The 23,904-nt window shown below is 42.6% G+C and overlaps 1 protein-coding gene across 5 annotated transcripts in view; it reads right to left on the bottom strand.

The window, feature by feature from the left end:
- RREB1 (ras responsive element binding protein 1) overlaps window positions 1-23,904 on the bottom strand; it is a 125,018-nt gene that overhangs the window by 56,856 nt on the left and 44,258 nt on the right. For 4 of the 5 annotated variants that reach the window (XM_050306462.1, XM_050306488.1, XM_050306497.1 and 1 more), the window contains 4 exons: window positions 10,989-11,111; window positions 9,441-9,643; window positions 4,808-4,897; window positions 3,273-3,436 (listed from right to left, as the gene is read on the bottom strand). In XM_050306462.1, coding sequence (XP_050162419.1) covers window positions 3,273-3,436; window positions 4,808-4,897; window positions 9,441-9,643; window positions 10,989-11,111 — 580 coding nt within the window. Of the gene's footprint in view, window positions 1-3,272; window positions 3,437-4,807; window positions 4,898-9,440; window positions 9,644-10,988; window positions 11,112-22,323; window positions 22,695-23,904 lie in introns of all 5 variants that reach the window. The other variant, XM_050306470.1, reaches the window with a different exon arrangement.

The raw sequence follows: 23,904 nt of genomic DNA, 5'->3' as shown, positions 1-23,904 counted from the left end.
TGCATGTATTGTGGGAGTCGGGAAGGGCAGCATCAATTTCACAGGTGAAGAGTATATGCAACACCCCAGCACAGCCAGACTAACTCAGAGATGTGCAGAAAACAGCACTCTCACTCCACAGAAAGTCTGGCTACTGCATAAAGGTTTTGTTATCATGCAAATAAGTAACAAATAAGAGTCCTGGAGATTTTTTTTTTCTACCATAGTAAAATACTTTCAATGGAGATGATGGGCACTTCAGAGTGTAACAACACTGATAATCATTTGCTAACCCAAAAAAGCAATCAAAACATGTCTCCTTCCCTCCTCCACTAAGCTGAAAGTCTAATGGTCTGGCTGCTCTGAGGAGGAAAAATGGATAAGAAATTTCTTTCTGTGATGGAACAGCAATAGGCACTCCCATGGCACAGAATTTCCCTGGACAAACCCATTCCAATTGAACTTTTTGCCCTAAAAGGTCTTTTAAAAGTCTGGATTTAAAAATAGTATAGACAGCTAAATAAGAGCCAGAACAAGGCAGAGGGGAGAAAGAGAAGAGAGGATGTACATAGCATGTGCCTACACATTTTTCCCCCATTCAGATATTGGCAGACTAATTTCTCCCTTGCTCCACTCCAGTGAGCTGAACATGTTTGGTGTAAGTGCAGTAACACTTGAGAGGCTCCTGCATAACCCTCACAAGCTACACTGATTCTTTAGCAGCACATTCACAAGTTTCTGCTAAGCCTACAACTGCTCTCTCTGACCCCACACTGTGCAATTGTGGGGACACCACCATGCTGGCTACCAGGTGTACATTAGAAATCTTTTTTTTTTTTTTTTGCTGGTTTGGGCATGTATCTGTCATTACTTTGATACTGCACAAAAATAGAGATCAAAAAAGGAACTGCAGACAAAAGCAGAGGAAGATGGACTTGAGTTATGTAGCTGGCACAGAAGAACAGACATGGCACCACTACAAGCAAGGCCTGTGGGAGTTACACACAAGGCAGGACCTGGTAAGCAGGTCCTTTCTCCAGAATCCTGAGGCAGAAACAGTTTTCAGTGGACTGACAGTCCACTGGATGTGACACTACAGCTAAGTTTGAGATGTCTGCAAAAGAAATTTTCTTCACACCATCTTAAGACTAGAAACACCTATTTCAGAAGGAAGTACTGGTGGGCAAAATGAACATCTTCCTTGTATGTCACAATACCAGAAAAAAATTTAATTTCACTTTGAATTTATCCTCATTTGCCTACTTGTACATTCATGCTTTCAGCAACAAGATTCAGTATTACAGTCTGTTATAACAACAAGAAAAAGTTATTCACCGAAAAAAAACGATGGCACAGTCTGCCAACCACAACTCTGCTTTAGCAGAACCAGCTTGTTTCAGTGTGCTCAGGATTTTGATTATCACAGGTCTGGGGTCACTTGTTGCAGTACTCAGCAACAGGTTTCTGCTGCTGCAGTGAAGGCCTCCACATGGAGTTTTACAAAGCAGACGGGAACCTATCAGTTGGAAAGAACTTTTAATAGAAAAATTTTCCTTGCATGAACTGAAGTCCTTCTTAGTGCAGTCAGTAAATACAGCACTCCATCCTGGTAACTTCAAGCAACATCTTGTTAACAGAAAAATTTAAAACCAAACAATCTTCTCATCAGAAGGTTCTGACCCGTACTTACTTATTTTGGACAAGTCACTGAGCTTGGCAATTCTGGTAAGTTTGCTACAAAATCGCACTAAGAGTTGCTATATGGGGAAACCCGCATAAGCAAAGGTGACTACATCAATCTCTTACAGGCCTGGAGTCAAGTTTCAGGGGAAGCCTCCCCTTCCTGCCTCCAGGAGAGGATGAGGAGATGCCCAGTGAGCAAAAAGCCAAACAAACTGCATGAATAGTCCTTCAGCAAGCAGCCCAGACATAAGTGACTGACCACCCCAGGGCTCCACCACTGGAACTCACCCTTAGATACTGGCAGTGGCATCAGCTGCAACTCAGCAGCAGCCCTGCCCTTCTCACAGCACACAGAGTAACCACCCGGTCTGGCAAAGATGTGGCTCACACCACCTCTGGTCAGATGAGTCAGATGTGTGATTTATTCAGTGCCCAAGGCCAGTATCTCCTCCTTGTGTTTTTCCCTTCTTATTTTATATTTATCTTTCCAACTCTCCCCAATTCCACTCAATTGTAACTTAAATAAATACAGATTTAAAAAACTGCAAAACTGCATTCCCTCCTGTTTCTCCTCTGTTTTCACCAAGTCTTGAACATGGACAAAATGATACAAGAAAGGTAACGCTGCAAGCAGCTATTGCTTCCTTTGACGTTATGTTATCTTTCTTTTTGTCATCAAAATCATCCCTTTCATTCCACCTATAGCACACTGCTTGGAAAATGATTGGTAGTAATCAAGGAAACAAGATCCCTTTCCTCCCACACAGAACCAGTCTGTAACCATCAACTCTTGCCATTTTGCTTATAAGCTATATTCTTTTCCCCTACTTGTCTGGCAGTTTCTTTGTAGGTTGTAAACTTTTTGATATGGGGACTGAAGATATGTGGGAATCCATGAAGTCTTAATCAGCTCTGAGGTGTTCCACCCATGCAAATAAATGAATGCTGAATTGAGGGATGAGAGAGGAGAAGGAACACACATGTGATTTAACATTTAGTTTCCCCAGTTGATAACTAGATATTTTGCTACATCCCTACGAAGAAAACTACATTAAATATATTTGGAAACTTGTGTTACAGAGAATTTGCCAGACCTACAGTGCATTAAGTTCTTTACAGGGTAAACAAGTATTTATGTATATATTTAAAAACAAGATCAAATATGCCAAAGAGGCATCTTCATGACAGCACTTGGATACCTAAGTACGTAACATCAACACCACCACAGATGTTCTAATTCAACCACTTGCATCTACGATTCTGAAGCTGCAAGATTAGAAGCTCCTATACAGGTTGGCTTAATATTTTTGTCCCCAGAGAAAAATCAATTTTTCATCATAATAATAATATTACTACTACTGAAAAAAAAAAAAAAAGCTGTAAGAATTTTCAATAATACTTAAAGAAAATCTGTCTCAATCTGGACTTCCTTCCACTACCTAAACATTCTAGTGTGTATGTGTGTCATGCCATATTTCTAGGTCCCAGTTACTTCACACTGTCTGCCCAAGTAAAGTGTCTTTAGTCAGTCTGAAATTCCCTCCAAGGAAACAAAACAGCCAGTTATGCCGTAATCCTTTTCAAACTCTTGGAACACGAGCAGCACTCACCTGTGCATGTTTCCATTGGTGGTGAAGGACTGTCCACATACTGAACATTTATAAGGCCTTTCACCTGAGTGCACCAGCATGTGGCGATCAAGGGAGCTCGCTGAGCTCAGAGACTTTCCACAGATGCTGCAGGAATGGTCTGTCCCTCCAGTGTCAGTGTTATGCTAGAGAAAGCAATGATTTTTTTTTTCATTGAAAGTCCCTTCTGAAGCGCCGGTAAAATATCATCAAGAACTGTAAACATCTCAAAAGCAGCTTTAAAAGAGCCACTCTATAAAGCACAATACCTTATATTAAGGTGTGCCCTGTATATACCCCTCCTCCCCAGCCCTCCCCACCACAACTCCACCATCACCCCCCCCACACGATTTTTAACCCCTTAATGCACAAGCAGAAGTAGCTGTTTCATACAGCCTGCAACGCCTGTCACATGCAGCATTTCTGCTGGATCTGCAGCAACAGAGGATAGAAGGGGATTCAGCAACAACCCATCAGGTAAAGAGTACCTTGGGACACTTTAAGCTGTGCAGTGGTTTGGGGTTGTGTGAGCGGTAAGGAAAGAGGATGTAATTATGAACTTCACAGCAGAAGAAAGACACTTAAAAACAAATACTCTTTAAAGGTATTGATTTCAAACTGACTGTGCAGTAAGAAAACAAAAGTAAACTGCTTCTGAATGCACATGCAGACTTCTATGGCCATGAGAACGCATTACAGGGTCAAATTAAGGCCATAAGCAACAGTGCTATGTGCACCACTCTTTCTTACTTGCACTCAGAGACTCTAAGATTTCTTCACATATGAAAAAACCCACCAGGAGAGTAATTAAAAAAATAATTAAGTAACAGTTACAGTACAGGAGGAAAAACTGAAGTAATAAGTATCTAGTGAACTCAGAGTCATCAACCACACCTTAGCATCCAAAGCAGAATCTTCTGCTAGAGAAAAGGCCAAACCTCCTAATTAAGTATGCATATATTTCAGAAGGAGCAAGAACAGGCCTGTAGCTGACAAAAAAGTACATTATTCATTAAAAAATATATTCTTAATTCTGTGCCTCAAAATTGCTCATATCCTGTGAAGGACTGAGAGGCTCTTCTGCGATGAGTTGATTTAAAAATTGTGCCTTCCTCCTCCTTAATTTACATGACCAGTAAAAAGATCTGTACTCAAACAGAATAACAAAACAGGACTTACTGCCTCACGATGGAAGCAGCTTTCCGGATCCTAAGGACACCTTAAGCTACACAGAACAGGACATACATCCTTGTTTGAGCTGCTGGGGGCGGGGGGGAGGGACAGAAGGCCAGGTAAGGAAAGGAGGACAATTGCCCACTTCAGAGTTAGGTTTGTGGGGTGTGTGGTTTTGAAGAAAATTAAGACTAAAGGAAGACTAAAATAAAACAATTGAATAAAGTTATAATGGAAGCATTTCTGAGCTGCCCATGGAATTGATCTTCACCAGTACAAACTGCACCCTCGCAAATCAGACATTCAACAGAAGTAAGAAATCAAGAGCTGGTAACTCTACATACCTGACGAATGTGCATAGTTAGCTGGTGCTGTGTAGTGCAAATCTTTTCACACAGAGGACAGGTATAGGAAGACTTCTCTTCTTTTGTTTCCTGTGAACAAAACAGAACAAAACAATCAGAAGGAATATCAATATAAAAGAATTCAAAAGCTGTTACTGCTGAGGGTGGAAAAATATAATCGATCCTAAGTAAAAAAGGCCACTGCTAACAGAGTAACTTATCATCTGATAGATTCCTCAAGGAAGCTTCGGAAACTTTCAGAATTTATAATTAGGGGATATTTCAACTACCACAGAAGTACAGCAGCTGTTTTAACAGCACATGGATACACAGCAGTACCAGTTTAGGACAGGAAGTGAAGGCAATTATTGTGACGAGCTCAAAGTGCCAGAAGGAATTTAGGTGAGCAGAAAATAATGCCTGGAACACCACCAGAATATGTGGGAAAATGTCATTAATCTTCCCAAAGGATTTTTAATAGCCAAGTTGTCCCAACTTCAGAATTTCCACCCCATCTTGTGGCAAAGCACTATCTCGGTGCACTTTTCTATGTTCTGTTCCGTGGCTGACTCAGAAGGAAGAGCCACATTTAGTGAATCACCAGCACCATTTCCTTTAGTATCCTGTGTTTCTCCTGGAAGCATCCCATTCAGGCACACTGGCCAGGCCCAACCCTTCTGAAGCTTGCAAGATCTGATGAGATCATACTGAGAAAGAGGTGACAATGCAGGAGTGTACGTGACTCCAAAAGAACACATTATGAACCCGGTTATTCTCCACCCAGGTGAGAATCAGGAGTAACCATGGTCAAACCACGAGTACAAACAATGAAGCCAACCAGAGAGCTCAACCTGATTTAAGTATGCCCTTGAGACACTGAGCAAAGCCACCACTCTTTCAGCCAAGGATGAAATGGCACTCTTGCAGGAACCAAAGGCGTTTGCCTGAATCTGTCCACAAGGATGGGTACTGGATGACGTAAAGGGTATTTTCACTGCCTCACTAAGAAGCCCAGGTGTGGCTTCTGCACCAACGCCTGTATATTAAAAAGAAGATGGTCTAGCACTGAATATTAAACCTCAGTTTTTGTCAGAATGATGCAAACCTTCACCAGATAGATCCACTGCTTATTACCTACACTTCTAACTGGCAACAGTACAAAAACCATGTCTGCATGACCAATAGGAAAATATCATATTTACGGCCAAATGCCATTTTCTAATGAAGTTTTTTGCTGGATATTTTAAGTATCATTAGTAAAAACATGAAAACAACCCTCAGTAGCTCTTTAGCTGTGAGGAAGTTGGTAGGTATGATTGTGTTTATGCATTCCCTCTCTCCCTGCAATTCTCTTCCTTCAATGCCATCCCAAAGGTCATCAACTCAGAAGCAACCATTTGCAGGTTGTCAGACACAAGCATTCATAAAGAACACTGAGAATGACTAACACAAATCTCTGTGACAAATTCTCTGGCATGTTAGGAGGGAAGATGCTCACACAGTGTTAGAGAAAGTTCTTTTTATGTCTCAAAAAAGCAGTATCACCTCCTGCATGATTTAGGGGACCATTTTAGGGAGCCCCGTGTTATAACATTACACTGTGTTTTCAAAAACAGGGTCATGATGATTTTCTGTTAACTTCAGTGACCTGTGGACATGGCTGAAGAGCTATTTTCCCATTTTGTCCGAAGTAAACAAAACTTGTGACTTCAATTCTAAGAGGATTGGGGCTACAACAATTAGGTTCTCCCACTCCTCTCTACTCTTGTACACATTTTTCTAACTGTATCTCAGGGCTCTACATCCCACTGTAGGCTATGGATACAGGTCAAGGCCTAATGTACTAGCATTTGCAAAACATTAGAAAGAAAGTAAGAAAAGCTGCCACTATGAAGTCTGAACACCCAAAGAAAACTGAATTGCATTACCCCAGTGCCCCTCCCCCATTTTTATATGCAAACACGTAATTCACCAATGTTCATTCCATCCTACTTCAGCAACCTGCCCGCGGAGTAATGTTCAGCTCCAAATATACTGCAACTGTGTTAAAGCTGGCTCAGGACAGAGAACAAGCACGCTGTGCCGTGAGGAAAATCCCTGCAGCTGTGCTGACAGTTTAGATGGTGTTTAATCCCCAGGGTATTTCTGTGAAATTATCAACCCACTACTGTTTTTTGTCCCCCTCCTCTTTAAATGAGTGCTGTAGTTCAACATGATGCACTTGATAGTTTCAAAGTCTGTTTAAGATTTCCAGACTGCCTTCTCTTTGAATCAGCAAATTAACAGAAGATAGAGTAACTACTGGTTCACCTTGAAGCAAAGATCAGAAACACACTATAGCTCAGCCAGAGCTGATTAGTATTGAATCTGGGGTTTATTATTAACTAAAACCCAAACTTTCTCCCGTGGTCAGACAGGGTACATGCTGCATACCGTAACACAGCTCAGGCAAATCCAGGGTATCTACAAAAGGAATGCTGTTGACTGACTCAATGCAGACCAAAAAACATTAGCATCCCTACTGTAAAAGCACCCTCATTCACAAATTTGGATCATAGCGCTCAGCTATCCCACCAGAGCCGGGTTTGCGAAAACATAGTTCCTAAACTGACAGATAAAATTAACAGCTCATTTGTTAGTTACTCTTCCTTTAGTAAGTCAACCTGGCACAACTGCTCTGCATTCAAGTGATGGGGAATGCTTTTGCAGTTTTGCACTAGGTCCATATGTCTTTCTCCAGCTCAAAAAAACTACCTCTGTCACACTTTTTATTTTCTTCAAGAGCAAAGCAAATGAGAAGTTAAAATGGATGCAGGTTGATGTGAGAACGTGTTTATTAGACTATGGGTAGACGACAGCCAAGATAAAGTCAGCATTATAAAGAGAACCATAGACTTTGGGACAAAGGTTCAGGGCAAAATGTTTCACTGCCAACTCATGGGAAACAGCAGTCAGACCCAGAAAACTAGCTAACTGTTATTATCCTTGAAGTTATAATAAGGGGAACATTATGAGCAGAATCTGAGATCTGTGCACTGCCACACACTAGAACAATTCAGTGCTTTCATTCTGCTATACTGAAAGTGGAAATTTGCTGTATTAGAAGTTGCTAACCAGACTGATACCTGCTTAATATTTTACATCTCACTTGTATTTTCTCAGTAATGCAGCCATTTGCCCCTCTGGCCTTAATGATCCTTCAGCCTAAAAACAAATAGGCTATTTACTATGTTTTCAATCTATTTGTTTATTTTTATGCTGTAAGAATCCTTCTTAATCCTGTCACATTTACTCTCGAGCTTCCTTTGATTCGATGCCCACAGAACTATCAGGTGGAATAAAGGTCACCAACACTAATAAACTTCCCTGAAGCCAAACCACATGGTGTACCGGTGGACAGCTGTGTAATAGCACTGCCACTGAGACTGGTCTGGACTCCAGTGCCTCATTTCACATGATGAAATCAAGGAACCAGGGCAGCCCCCAAGTGAGGACTGCAAATAACCCTTAAAGCCAAGTGCTAGGCAATCCAATCCCACAAACACAGTTGTCTGTATACAGCCCAGACTCTTCATGTAAGATTTTCCATTTACAATTAATGGTTTTTAACTCCTTTCATGCTAAAAATCCAAGACAAGTCATTAGTCTGCCAACTGGGCAGCTACTCGGCAAGCTATTAATAAACTACTATAGGAACATCCCGAGTCATGCCTCTCAACCTTTCTGGTCCCTGTTACATCTTGGTTCATTTACAAAGTCTCCACGCTTCACGGTAAGCTCTGAAGTCAAATGGACACCGGGATTTGGGGTATTTCTTGATATTCTGCAGCACCTTCCTTGGTAGAGCTTGGCCCAGAAGAAGAAAAACATGAATAGAAATAACTACAGCTTTAACTGATATGACTCTCTCCTTCCACTTGCTTAGATCAATACTGCTATCAACTGGTGCCATCAACTGGTAAACAGAAAAAAACTGATAAAAGCTAAATATATCTGCTCTGCAAAATTTACGTAAAGCATTCTGCAATAGCTCTTCATGGTTTTATCAACAAGGAAGAAAGGGCATCTTACACTTACACGTGTAAACTGCATATCCTGATGGATGTTTTGTTCTAGCACCACCTTTAACCTTAAATCACTTGTATCTTCCTGAGGGACAGCTGCACCCCTCACGAGGCGTCCCACATGATGGATGAGCCAAGTCTCCTGCCAGACTGCTCTGCTCTTCTCTGAGGTCGTTCTTTTCTCCTAGTTTCATGAATTGAGCTGGTCCCCCAACAGATTATGCAAATGAAAGACCCTGGAGAAAGGATGCAGTGGGACTGAAACGGCAGTTCTTTGGTGACTCTGTTGCTGCTCGGGGCATCTGCTAGACCAGTTCACCATTGCATGACACTAGAGCTCGTGCTCAAGTTTTTGTGTGGAAATCCAAGCAAGAGGACCCCTCTGATTATCAGTTTTCTAACTCATGTTCTAGAGACACATCAGAAAACACAGAAAAACAATGGAAGAGGCAAGAGAGATCCACTGAGGGAAAATAGGTAAAATAATCAAAGAAACATAACTGCATCTTATCACTTCCCATGCAGCTGCTTGTCTCCCCTTCTCCCTCCCAGCATTTGGGTTTACACACCTGGTTCCTCCTGCCAATTCGATTTGGTGCAGGAGACTTTGAGGGGGATTTGACATTTTGAGAGTTCCCTCCGTTTTCAGCAATCTTCCCCACATTCATCACTGCTGACATCATGGCGTCAATGGAGGACAAGTCTGCTCCGTCCAAACTGTTTGGTGAACTTGGGGATACCTTGTAGGTGTTTAAGCTTTCCAACTGCTTCTCTGGAATTATAAACAAAAGCACACATGAGTTCTTAGGCCATCTTGAAAAAAAACCCCAACTCATAGTATTTTCAGCTGTCTGTAACTCACATCACACTCTGCTGAATCATGAGAGATCACAGGCCACAGTCCATGATAACTGGAGTTCTTGTAACAGGACAAGTTTCTCATATTGGAATGCACAAGACAAGGTGTACATTTCTTCTCACAGGACATTCACATTATCTTAACTTCCAAACTTAATTCTCTATGGAGCTTATAGTGATTTACCTCATACTCGCTTGCTGTAAAATGGTATGATTTGTGGTACCTTGTGATCACCATGAACTAGCAGAGCAATACTGATGAATGCACGCTCTGGTAAGCACAATCATTCAAGTAAGCATGTGTTTTGAGCAGAACTGCACAATTAAAGCATCAGTAACAGTGTAGGGCAGTGGGTTCTCTTTTTAGCATAGCTTATTCCATATACAGGGCTTAAGCTAAATTAGCAAAAATCTAACCAAAACAAAACCCCATATCCTCCCAGTAGCCTCTTTACTGCCACAGCTCGCATCTACGTAATTTTTTTTCTCTTTTGATCTACCAAGCCATACAAGGCATGGAGCATAAGTGTTACACCCATGACTAATGTCACAGCTAAAGCTGTTGAGATTCAGACTAGTCCATCACATACTGTATGTAGCATGGATGCTCCTATCTCAGATACCAAATTCAAAACACACCTAAAATCTCATCTTTGCTTTCCCAACATATAGATGTGTCAAACATGCAGGTAAGGCCTTTAACTTTGCTCTTTACGAATTTGAAACTGAAAATGCTTTCAAATTAAACACTCCTTTCCCCAGAAGAAGTCTCCCAAACAACAAGGAACACCCTGCAAACCTACTGCTCTGTCACCTCTGGTGGAAAGCACAGAATTTTAATGTGTGTTGTGAGAAAGTCACTGTAACAGAAGAGTATGTGAATGTGAACAAGGAGAAACACGTTTGTCTGTGAACATTTGATCTCTGCATAATACTGTCTTTGGAACATAAGTCTGAAGATTATAAACAGGTGGTTTTTCTGAGGCTAAGTTATGTGGTGCCAAGTTACTGGGAGCCAAGAAAATCTTAGTTTGGAAGCCTGCAGTGGTAGTCAAGTATTTATGTGCCCATGCTTCTGTTCAAACTATTTTACACAGATAAAAGTTAGGGATGGAGAAAGAAACATATCCACCGGTGCTTCTGCTCAATGTATCCTTTACTCCTCACACAGATAAGGTGTATGGATGGGTAAGAAATGTTTCCACATTCTTAATCAATGCCCTAATTTACAGAGTCACAGAGCTAGTCGAACCAGTTACCTTCATCTTTATCCCCCGACTGACTGTGGCTCTCTTCTTGGTTGCTGCTGGTCTCCTCACTTAGTGTAGTACGTGTAGTAGCGTCTGGCTCTTCAGCCTCTTCTTCAGCAGCACCCTCTAGCACTACATGAGGGAGAAGGGAAAAAAAGGAAAGGTTTAAATTTTTCTGGAAGCCATTTTAGCAAAGTAAGACTACAGTCCTCTAGTTTGAGGGCTCCCCTTACTGGCACATAGGCCCGGTGACAGAAGGTTGTAAACAATTCCAGCACAGCCAAGCACCCACTCCAGGCATTGAGCTTGGGAGATGCTGTTGCTTCTGCCAGTGGTAAAACCTGGGCAAATAAAGAAAGGAAACCCTTACCAGCTTCGTCCCCAGTATTCAACCAGTAAAAGAAGGAGGAGGAAGAGAGAGCAAGCTAGCATATCACTGACAGTAGTGACGTTTGATTAAGAAGTTAGAAGAATATTCTGCAGCTAGAGAATTTATGTAATTCAATTTCATACGTGCACTGCTCCCCTCTTCTCTTCTTGGAAGATTAACCTTTACTCCAATACGTGAATTCACTGTGACCACCTTCTTCCTTCTAGAAGTGGTGACATGACTACTGAGGTTTCTGGGACCATTTGGCACATTCTTCACAGCCACTGCCCAAGGTTTCCAGATGAGTTGAAGCATAAGCAACCATTGTATGCACCAACAGAATTCCTCCACACCCCTTTCTGAAACCACAAACTTATCATGGTATCGTTGGGGTTTCAGAAAGGATACCTGTTCTGTCTAGAGAATGACAGGGCAGTTAAACATCCTTTTTAGAGGTGATGGGGGACGATAAACACATGAGAAACAGAATTCCCTGCCATGGCACTCATGGCTATAGCTTCTGGAAAAGGTTATTTGTAATATCGAAAACTACTGATACATTTTTAATGGAGAAATACACCTTTTTAACCTTACAAGCAAAATATTTATTTCATTATGAAAGGAAATACTCTGTGGACATTTCATCATCTCAGATTTACAAATCACATCCAGTAAACTTAATGCAAGTTTTCCTTTTATCAGAGAACAGAGACAATTGCCTTTAAACCACAGTTAACTCAACAGGGTTTCTTCCTTTAAAAAAAAAAGACATTCTCAAGGATGTCATGCAAATCAGTCGCACAACACATCTTCAAATGCTGTTTGGACAGCATTTGAAAACAATAAATCACTACATTATCTCAACTACTAACATTTTAGAGCGCCCAGGAAGAGACAAACAAAAAGAAAGGGCCCACCTTGTGTCAAGCAGTTCCTCATTTCACACCATGCCAGATAAAGCAATGGATTCAACTTTCCCACATTCTGCTGCCAACCCTCTTAGTAGCAGCACACAGATGATCTGACATAGCAAGCCAATGAAGTCTAGAGACAAAACCTGGGACCTGACTAAGCCCAGCATTTAAGGCTCAGGATAACATCAACCTCTTAATAAACACTGCTTTCAATTCAGCATCTTCAAAAACAGACAAAATATTATTCTGAACAACTCAAGGTAGCTATTCCTTAATAATTTTTGAACTTTTCTGTTAAGGAAATACTAATGGTCCCTCTGACATAGGGATTTCCTGCTCCAAGGTGAGGCCAAGCACCTATCCTTCTGTATTTTCTCCAGTAATTATGGGAACCATTTATTTGTCTTTATTTGGTTTGTCTTTAACTGTTGTAACTTTACTGTTATTTTGTTTGTTTTTAAAAAAAGGTCCATCTCATTGAAGAGCAACATAGTAATTTCTGCCCCCTGCCCTCTCAACCTTTTTGTAAGCATTTATGTGGTAGATGACTTAATTTTGAACAGAAAAAACATCAGAATTGTTTTTGAGAGTGGCCTAAATTTAAAGTTGCTTGCTCTATCTGCTTAGCACCACCAAAAATAAGGATCAGTTTAAATCATTTGGAGAGATTTCTGTTAAAACAAATAAGTGCTTTAGTCCTCAAAAAAACAAAACAACTTTTCATTCCAAAATACACATATTCATTCCTCTTTCAGTTAATACCTAGGACATTAATGTCACCACTGATACATCCTGGAAAAAAAAAAATCTACTGTGTAACTGTGAAGACTCCCTTGTTTGCCAAGGTAACTTTCAGATAGCTGAGTAGCTTCCCAGTGAACTAGAGTTGGAATTCCTAGTGTTGCTTTCAGCAACACTGAAAATGGGAAATGCTCAGAGAGAGCCTGCAGAAGGGGAAGGTATACAGGCACATTAAAAAAACCTATCTACTGGTTTAGAAAAACCTGCCAGCTTGTTCTCTATTCCTTTTTCAGGAGAAAAACTATGTATTCTGCTATTACAGCATTTTATAAGTTCTGTGAACCAATGGTTGTTTTTTTTATTTCTAAATCTAAATATCTTCCTGCTAAGGTAAACCAATATATGAAGTCACAGATCTTGTTTTTAAAACCGTTTTCTGCACCTTAAAAAAATTTCCGATTTTCAAAGCAGTGTAAATATTGAAACTGAACTGTTGTTGTATATTTTTATTTACTTATGTATTTTCCACTCTTTTGCATGTGGCAAAAATGCACCACTGAAACAAAGACAACTGCATGAGCAGCACACACCACTTTCAGAAGCATTACTTTCTATTTGCAATAGGATATAGAAACAATAAGAATACTGGGCCAAATCACTCCTTCCTGTGGGAAAACCCATGGCAGAACGCCTTTAGGCAGGAACTGAGAGATTTCGCTTGCAGCCTTGTTTTTAGTTTGGGTTTTCCCATCGCCCCCTCCCCCCTTGAAAAAAATGCATCACTGAGGATGGGGAAGTGTCAGGGTTTTTTTCCACAGCATCTATAAAACTCGGAATCAGACAGGCAGCAACCAGCATGGATGCCCTATGTCATACTGCCTTTAGGACTGTAAACCTTCCCAGCTCACACCAAATGTCCCTGCTTGGAGATTGTGCTGATGGAGCCTCCTTCCTCCCTCTCCCCAAAAGAAAACAAAGACCTCCAGGAAAAACGACAAACAGGAAATAAGCTGGCAAACAGTACAGCCTCAGGTTACATTCAACACTGGACCAAAGCCTCTAGGAAACAGGGAAGTGGTCACAGGCATTTGAGTCATCTTCTACTTTGAAGAAACCCCCCAGTGCCACATTCATCCTCTGTGAAAAGGAGGAAAAGAGAGCGAGCAACTAAGCAAGAGTGCTAACATGTGGTAGGGGGGAAAGGACCAAAAAAAAAAATGCAGCAGCCCTCTTTGCACAGTCACACTGAGACCGGTGTCTTTTGCAGGAACATGTTCCCTCCACTTGATGATGTTGCTGAAAACATCAAACTGGGGCAACTTCTACCCCACAGAGAGACTTAAGGAACCTTTAGTTCCTGCTCCTGACAAAGGCCTACCCCCTGATGCCCCACACAACAAGCTAACCGGAGAGTCACTGCAAAAGCAGAGCTTAAAAAAAAAAAACAACAACAACAACAAAAAAACCCCCACCTTGTTGCTTCCCATTCAGTCTGTACAGGAAGACACTTGCTAGACCTATTTCCTCCTTTGGGATAAAGTGTGACTCCAATGTATGTTAAAGCTGAGCCCATTAACAGTTACTTCCCCCCCTTTGCTTATGTGTATTTATTTGTGTTTGTTTGTTTGAAGACCACTCTAAAGACTTACAGCTGCTTCTCCTTCTAGCGAAGAGCATCACGGATGAAGTGGAAAGAACACAAGCCACAGGAGAAGGAAGAAAAAAGGAGAAGAAATGATGAGTCTTCAGAGTCACAGTCACTTGACTTGCCATTGAGAGGCAGCTACACAAGCACAGAGCAGCACGTCCCAGCCCCTGGGAGCTGGTACAAGTCTCTGCTCCAGATTGCTCCACTGCCTTTGCATATGAGTTCTCCCTTTGGAATAGATAGGAAGAAATGCACAATACAGGCAAGAAGGTGGAAAACCTGGTACGTAGCACAAAGCTGCTCATTGTTCTGCCTTCCGAAAAAAATCCACATTAACGTTAAAGTAGAAGCCATGCACTAATTGGGCCAGGGAAAGATTAACACTCTCGGCCAAATACTTTTATTGGTTTCACTAAACACGCCGTAGTACTCTTTCAGAACACGGTGGGGGAGGAGAAACAGGGAAAAGAAATGACAGGTTTAGGAATGCGCACCCCCACACACATGCATTTCAAACCACTTTTTCCCATGAGGCCCAAACAGGAATCCTGAGCCTTCTTCATCATTTCCATCTTAGCAACACCATTAGCTTAGTCAAGGCTTTCCCACTGGTTTTTTTTCTAAGTGGCAGGAAAAAAACCCAAGGATTATTTAAATGAAGGCCAGACCTGCTAGTATACAAATTTAGACAAGAACAGAACTTCAAAGAGGTATATTGCATTTGAATAAACAAAGTTTACCATTTACCGTTTACCCTCGAGATTATAATACCTAAGAATTGCCGCACCACACTACCAACTGTTTCTGATGCACTGGTCTTCTACTAAGCTTCTACACAGAAGAGCAAATTTTGCTCCCAGAGCACATGGCAACAATCCCAGGCGCAAATGGTTGCTCCCAGTCCAAAAGAGATGTGCACTATCACCCATACTACTTCTTGAACATGATTTTGCATCAAAGCTGGCAGAAAGGAAAGAGGGTGAGAAGGCACTGTGTGGGAAGAAAAAAAGGTTAACGCTATTCAAGGCGCTGCCTCGAGGCAAAGGAAAACCAAACTCTGCCCTTGTTACTGAAGTATTGGTACTACTACCCTACCCAGCGGGTAGAGAATTTACTGGGAGCATTGCCTCACTGTCACCACTGCTGGAGCACCAGTACAGAGCAGCCTACAGGGAAAAGAATACAAGCAGAGAAACACAGTGGCATGGAAGTATCCAGTGGCTGCTCTTTCATTTACCATTCCCTGAAAAATTAAGCATGTTACTCCAAAGGTTTTGAACTTGTACCTGTAAAGTAACATTTTCCTCTAGAGTAAAACAAAACCAACCAAAAAAAACCCTAAAAGATGACAACCAAAACAAGTAACATCTCTTGAAGGGTACTCTCTGAGTACTGAAAGACGAACTGCTCCTCTTTCTATGAACTATCTGACTATTAGCGATACAATTGTTTTACTTATGTTAGTGCATGTTCCTAAAATAACCCCATGGGTCTATAACATCCATACACCTTTTCTTACCTAACCTGTACACAGACAGATACACCCAGATATGGAATAAACACAGCCATGCCTTAAAACTGAGCTAGGGATCACATTCTGGTGTGGGAGTGAGGCAGGGCAAGAAGTACCAAACAAGAACAAAATGAGCCCCATATTTCCAGATTATTTTGTATCCTCTTGTGACAAGACCTAACAGTTAGGTTTAATTTTAAATACTCAAACATATTTACTCCTCCTGTTTTATCTTCTTGCAAGCATGAAGTGATACACGTGTGCATTCACTTTTTTTGTAGCTTTTGAAAAACACTTTCTGGTGACTTATGGACCACCAGTAGAGCTCCTCAGGACTTTGGCTCAGATGACCAAAAGCTTCTCTCCACAAAGCACACCAGCATTTTAACTTAGCTAATGCCTTAAGTGAATGACAACTCTGAATCACCAGGATACTATAGTATTACATTGATGCAATACACTGAAAACAAGGAAGCTGTACTAAGATAACAATGAGACACTGCACTGGCAAAGCAGGGGTTTCCTGGATGAAATTCGCCCATATGGTCCAACTAGTTCACAGCAATGCACGGAGGCAGGAGGCAGCCTTAATATAAAATGCATTCATGCCTATCTTCTTGGCCCTGCACTCCATTAGCTAACTTGAACAGGGAACCCACATTTGCATCTTTTGCAAGCGTTGTGTGCTGTGGGAACAGCCCTCATGTGGGAGCTTGTGGTCTTGCTAGGCTAGAAAAGAGAATCAAGGCATAAGCTGCTCGGCACCATGAGCGAAAGCAAAACCCGATGGATCCCCAGCTCCCAACAGGAAAGCACAGCACATTTGGTGAGCACCTCCGAGGGTTTGATCTGAGCCTGCACCACATTCCTGACCAGCGCTGCCATTTTCAGGGATGGCAGCACTACACAAAAATGCACAGCAATAACTGAATAACCTGTGGCTGTATTTAGGATCAACAGCTGCTGATGAAGTCTGAGATTCTTTTAACACCTTAGCAGTCTTTCCCCCTGACCAAAGACATATCTATGAGCTGTTCCTCATCTTCACTGTCTGTATCAGCTTGTTGGTGAGCACCTGGCTTTCCAGAAGCCTTTGTCACCACACTGCAGTCAGCTTCAAGATTTTGTTCAAGCAAAAAGGATACTGAAATTTGAAGACAGATTAACAAACCTGGGACAACAAGCATCATTTTGAGGAACAAAAATGAAGTCAGGGCAACATCAGAGTATAACAAATGGCTGTCAGTAGACATCCCTCCACTCCTACCCACATAGACAACTGCAAACACTGCTCCATCCTCATCCTTGCCTGCCTGCACAGCTGTCAGGATGCCAGTGGGAAGGGAGTCTGGCTTCCCTTAGTCACTGGGAACCACAGCAATGCAGGGGGAACACGGAACAAGGCAGGCCTTGGGCTTTACCCAGCCCATCCCCTCCCCTGCACCCTCCCCACTGGCTGAGGAGGGACACAAAAGCAATACTGTCTGTCCTTATAAGCTCTGCTTTGCATGTGTTCAGGGAGTGGGGACAGCTGTGCGGACGGCTCGCAGAGTTCCAGGAAGTCGATGTGTTTCTTGGCTTTAACTCCAGTTTATTTGCCTTAGATGAAGTGGCGACCCGAGAAAGTCCCTTCAAGTCTCTCCTCGGCTGGCACTGGCTGCAGCAGGGCAGCACTCCTTGGGACACGGCCCAGGGTCTCTCCCCACACTAGTCAGCCTTCCCCACTCCAGTTACCGCATCTCTCCCTTGGGTCAGGGCTGGCTCACATCCTACCGGGCAAGGGGATGGCCTTGGGACATGGTGTGGGAGAGGGTGGGAGTCCAGAGCACAGAGACTGGAGGGAATGGCCCTGAATGTGCTTTCCCTCAGCAGGCAGGATGGAGGTATCTTGCAAAAGCAGGAACGGGTCAGGCAGGTGGTGTCACACTGCTGCCAAAACCACCACTTCCCACACAGCCCCAAAGGAGCTGAGGACAGGGCAAGAGAGCCGAGGGGCAGGGGGAAGCCAAAGTGAGGACCAGTGGGCAACCCCATCACACGTGTTTCCCTGCCAAACAGGCCGAGGAAGGAAAGACGCACCTGCCTGAGGGGAGCCCCAGAAACCCTGGGGCAGCACGGTCCCAGGCCACAAAACCTCTGCTGCTGCTGCTGCTGCCATCTGAGACAAGCAAGAGAGGATGAGGGATGCAAATCGAGCAAACAATCAAAATGTAACTTTGTGGGTTTATTGCTTGGTTTTTGTTTATTTTGTTTTTGTTTGTTGTGGTTTTGTTTTTTTTTTTCATTTTTGCTTTGTCCTGACAAACCCTGTTAATTTAAATCCCTGGAGGGGAGTGAGGGGGGAGCTATAGTTTGATGTCCCATCACTTACTTACATTGCTAAGCAAGCGCTGTGCTGAGGGAATGAGAAACTTGTCTAAGAGCACAAGGGGTGAGCTAGATGCATTGCATTAGGGAGAGCCAGATGGAAAACATTTCTGAGTAACAGAGAAGAAAAAGCAACCTCCTCTTCAAACAGTCCGAGTTCCAGCACCCCTCGGCTCTGACCGAGGAGAGGCTGCAGGCACGCAGGGCAGGCAAAGCAGGACGCTGGGCTCAGCTGGGTAGCTGTGACGGAGATGCTGACATCCCCGACAATATATGGCCAGTCTAAACCACGGGATATCTTGTCCTTTTAAGGTGGGCCAAGAGCAAGCATCTGTGCGGCAGCAGCAGCACAGCCCCAGCCTGCCATCAATAGCCCCTGGTGTCACTGAAAAAAGAAGGGGCTCCTGTGCCATACCAACTGGCTGTGCAGATGCCCGGGCACCCACCCCGAGAGGAGACAATCTGTCCGGTTGTTCCTCTGCGCAGCATCACGGAAACAAGAAGGCACATTAGTAACGAGAGGAAGAAAAGCCACGAAACCATGCGGCCGGGGCTGCTCCCTGGCAATTGGTGCCTGCAGCTGTTGGGGAGGGAGGGGGGGAGGAGGGAGGGTCAGTCCCCGTCCCAATCTCTGTCTCTCATCCTGGAAGCCAGCAGCTCAGCCAAGGGCAGCATCGGACTCAGCACTTGAGGTGAAGGTTTAGAATAAGTCTCTGAAGGAAGAAACAAGCATGTATTTCACCCCCTCACACTTGCTCTTCACATGTAGCCAGAGCTGCATGTGTGCAGGACGGGTTCAACAGGGATTAGAGAGGCACGATGAATCATGCTGAGGAAGATGCAGAAAATGTCCTGTGCTAGTGCCCTGCTTCTTGTGCGGTGCTCTGATTACAATCCTCTTCTTCCAGGATGAGGATTTAAAGAGAGCTTCATAAAAGGGATTGATTGCACAGGTAATTTTACAAAAAACATTCTGAAAATAGGGTAAGCTAAACCAGGAAAAGACTCCCTTCAGAGTAGCTGTGTCCCACGTGGCATGTCACATGGCTGTAAGTGCATCCATATGCTAGCAAACATCCTTGCACAGGCAAGCCCAAGGGAGAGAGCAGCAGTTCACTTACTGCAGAGACCCCAACTCATCCTTTGCAGTCCAACCACACTGTCTTTGCAGGAGATGCCAGCACCCTCTCTGCTTGGAGCACTGTACCAGGTAGGATGGCAAAACATTTTACACCTCACAAGATAACACAGTATGAGAAAATGAGAAAAGAAAAAGTAGAAATTACAGGGATTTAACCCCATTTCCTGGTGGTAGATAGTATTGTCAACCATCATGATTTTATCACGAGCCTGTAAAATCTGATGCTGTTACATTACTGCACAACAATCTCAAAATGTTTAAGCCAAAATTCTCGTTTTCTGGGTTGCGGAAGAAGGACAGAGACACTACATGCTCAGCAAAATACAAAAAGTAAATTGAACAGATTAATTTTAAAGCCTCAAGCTTTCAAGGATAATCGTGATCTCAGATGCTCAATCTGTAATTTCTTAACATGTAGGGATAGCAACACAGAGTGCCCCTTCTCTACACAGCACATTTTTTTACCCTGAAAAATATACCTTCCAAAACTAAACTGGCTTTTTTAAAGAGAGAAAAGAATCGCAACATCTCAGCATGTTTCTAACATTTTACTTCAAAGCCAACATCACTGCACTCTAATGCTACTTAAAGATGGGAACCTCCACCAAATTACCAAACTCATTTAAGCAGAAAGAGATTCAACATGAAAATATTTTGAAGAGAGAATGATTCAAGAGTTTGTGGCTCTTCTCACTGCTCTTTTCCAGGGAGCATGACTTGCTGACAGGATTAACTACTGCCAGGCTCACGAAGCTGGGAGACAGCTGCCACATGGCAGCCATTTATTATAAAGCTCCACTCCTCTAAAGTTAGGAAAGAGGCAGACTGTTTCATCTGTGTTATCAGCAGGGTTCCTCTGCCCCACAGGCTTTAGTGACTAGGCTTTTTCTAAACAAACACCTCCTTTTCTCTCCCACCTTGTTAACATCATTATCTTCCTGTCTTCTGTTTCTGGTCAGCACAGGAACTATTTCCCCTATCACATTCTCCAAATGACAACAAAAAAATATATAATCAAGATAATTCAAGAAGTTTAGAAACACACATTATATTCCTACCTCCCCCACACCTCCAAAATAGATTTTTAAATTGGTTTTAGTTTGAAGTTTTCAGAGGGGAAGCCACATGCCACAGGGATGTGGCTGAAGCAAACGGACTCAGAAGCATGCTGTACAGCCCTTGCTCTCCCATGCACCCTGGGAGGCCCTTGTAACGTCAGCCTCCGACTGCAGTTATCCCAAGCGGCTACACAGCTTTACATGGGCCAGACAAGCAGTAGCACTCCTTCCTAGCTTGTATCTCCACACCAGGCAAACGCTCTGGAGACCCACAAGCCAAAGCAACATCTGCCCTGCACTGTACAAGGCACAAAGAGGTCTCAAGTCAACCACCTCCTACAGTCTGCTAAGGACCAGGAACAGATATATACCATCTACATAATCTCCATGAGATATTAAGCACAGACAACCATCAGTTGCCATTCTTCCGTTATTGTGAACCCAAATTAAAAGCTGTTTTAATTTTATGTGGAGTTGTTCTAGATATATTATTTGCCACAGATGCTAGAGTACCACAGATCACTCAAACTGAGGTTTATTGCTTCCTCCAGGTGAAGGAAACCCAGCCTTCAGAAAAACATCTCTCTCCCACCACTGATGAACAAGTTGCCACAGTTTTGTGAGCACACCCCACTGGCTTATACCAGCTGGGCCAACAACCTTTGGGGTTGGTTGCAGAGCTCTACATTCTCCAAAGTTTCTTTCTTGGTTTAGTTAAGTAAATTAATTACAGCAATAGACAGTGCTGGCAAGCCTCTCCAAGTTGAGATCCGCACAGGAAAGCCACTAGGAAAATTTTAAACAGCAGTGCTACCTGCCAATGGCACTCTTCAGTAGGAGACTGCTTTCTATTCCGAAGCACACACAGTGAAACTAACCTGTGGGAGGGACTTCCAGCACACTAACAAAGTGAAACAGCATCTGTTAATTATCATAGACTGCAACATGCATGCAAAAAAAGGGCACAGGGATCCTGTTCAATAATTTCTTATGGAATTTAGAAGTCCCTCAGCTTTGTCAGAGAGTAAAAAAGCCTTCTCAGAAACAATATATCTCTATCTGACCTGAAAAAAAAATATATTTTCAAAACAAGAACTGCATAGACACACACACAAAAATCCCCCTTCATCCACAATCATATCCAGCTGCTGACTTTCCAAGTTCCTTGCAGAATAGCCTTTGCTCTGGGACTCTAAAGGCCTAGCAGGCATTTCTAAAGGATTTTACGAAGTACACTGGCCTGGCCTTGTAAAAGCTCATGAGGAATCCACAGAGGTCATCATGCAGCTTAGACAGTCTGCAAACAGCATAATCCACGTGCTGGTGAGGTAAGGAATGACCAGAGTCGGCGGGATAGGCCTGAAGACTTCTGCAGTGACTGCTTCCTCCAACAATGCTGTAAACCCTGGAGGAAATGCCTGCTGATCTTCAAAGCCCTTCAGTAGGAACAGCCTTAAGTTTCCTGAACGTGAGCATTCTGGTTGCAAGGCCACAATCCTCTTATACATACAGAGAAAAATATAAAAACAAAGGAAACAAAAAAGTTTAAAATCCACTAAGGTTAATAACTGCAAATAACCAGCGAGACTGACCCTCTACTTTGCAACGAGCTGTCGGATCCATCCAGCAATGTTTTGATGCTCCTCGGCACAACAGCCACACGGATCAAGCGGCAGCTTACAATCTCTGCAGCTTTCCTTTTTCTACTCCAGGCAGTCCTCCACACGTGTAGACTCCTGGACCGCAATACTCAGTTGTTCGGACTACGAGGGGATGCTACAGCCTGTAGCTGCACAAGGTGTCCACCGTAACTATCTCAAGGCCACTGCTGTGTGCTGCACTGCCAGCAGAATTTTAGGTACAGCCTTCAGTAGCCTGACGGGTTTCACAGGCGACCATGAGTAAAGGGGAGTCTGGACACCTGCACACTGCAAAGAATTGCAGGAAGTTTATTTCAGGAACGCTGGGGAAAAAAAAAAAAAAAACAGACAAAATTGTGAACAGGTTTCTTCAGTAAGTGAAGTTTCAAGTTGCTATTCCTCCAGCCAAAAACGCCTGCTGCTAGTCCAAAACCACCCTCTTCTTCCAAAAACCCAATTCCACTGCTAGTGCTTCACACATTGCCATCAAGCAAATGATAGAGATAATTCTTGAAACAATTCACGTATGAAAAGGGAAATTCATTTCCTCCTGCTGACTCCCTTATATTGACATATGACAAACCAAAACATTAGCCTGAAACAAAGCAGTGTGAACTATGCATTGATTCAACCCAGTTCTGGGTAAAGTAGTATTTACAAGTAGAGAAAAATGAATGATGACAACAAAAAAGTTAACCAAGAGGCCTGTGTGCCCCCTCGCATCCACCCCAATTTCCACAGTAGGACAGCCACTGGAAACTTGACTCATCACTTTCCTACAGGCATACACAGTGAAGCAACATGGAAATATCATAATCAGACCTACGATACTGAAAGTCACACTTCTTTTGAGGAGTGATGCTTCCACATTAACATTTTCTTGGTTATGTAAACATGCACACCCACACAGCCACCATCTTTTAATTCTAAGCATGAAATCACCTTGCTTTTTTTAGTTTTAAGCCAGTAAATACTATGAAAATATTTATATTTACATTGATCTTGCTAAGGTCACTTAGAATTTATTGTACAACCAGAGGTGAAGTAGACCTTAAGTGTTTTAAAAGAACCACAAAGAAAAATAAATAAATCTGATATTATTCACTGATTAAGTCACAATTCTTCAAAGGACCAAACTATATTTCTACCTGAATGACACATTCCATTCTCCAAACTTCACATAAAAATTATGTTCATTTTCATGAGCAACAGTAAAGGACAAAGAAAACCTCAACACCAGAACTCCTGTTTTCCCTCAGAAACAAAATAGCGGGAGCTGTTTTCTGCTTCCAGTCTAGACATTATTACTTTGTAGTAAGTTTTATATGCCTCACAGAACTCAACCATTCAATATAGAAAGATACAAGAGAAGAATTCAAGAAATTCTTAGCCATCTCAACGAATAGAGCACACAAGCATGTATCTGAATGAGTTAAACCAAGAAACTACAAGGAGAAAGAAAAAACACTAAATAAATTATTTCTTACTGTAAGGTGAAAAACTTTTCTTAATCTACCCACTTATTTCACATAT

This window comes from Myiozetetes cayanensis, unplaced genomic scaffold (genome assembly GCF_022539395.1).
Source record: "Myiozetetes cayanensis isolate MyiCay16 unplaced genomic scaffold, myiCay2020 scf1, whole genome shotgun sequence".
Taxonomy (NCBI): Eukaryota; Metazoa; Chordata; class Aves; order Passeriformes; family Tyrannidae; genus Myiozetetes; species Myiozetetes cayanensis.
Note: the sequence above shows the minus strand (reverse complement) of the source record. Positions and strands in the feature narration are given on the sequence as shown.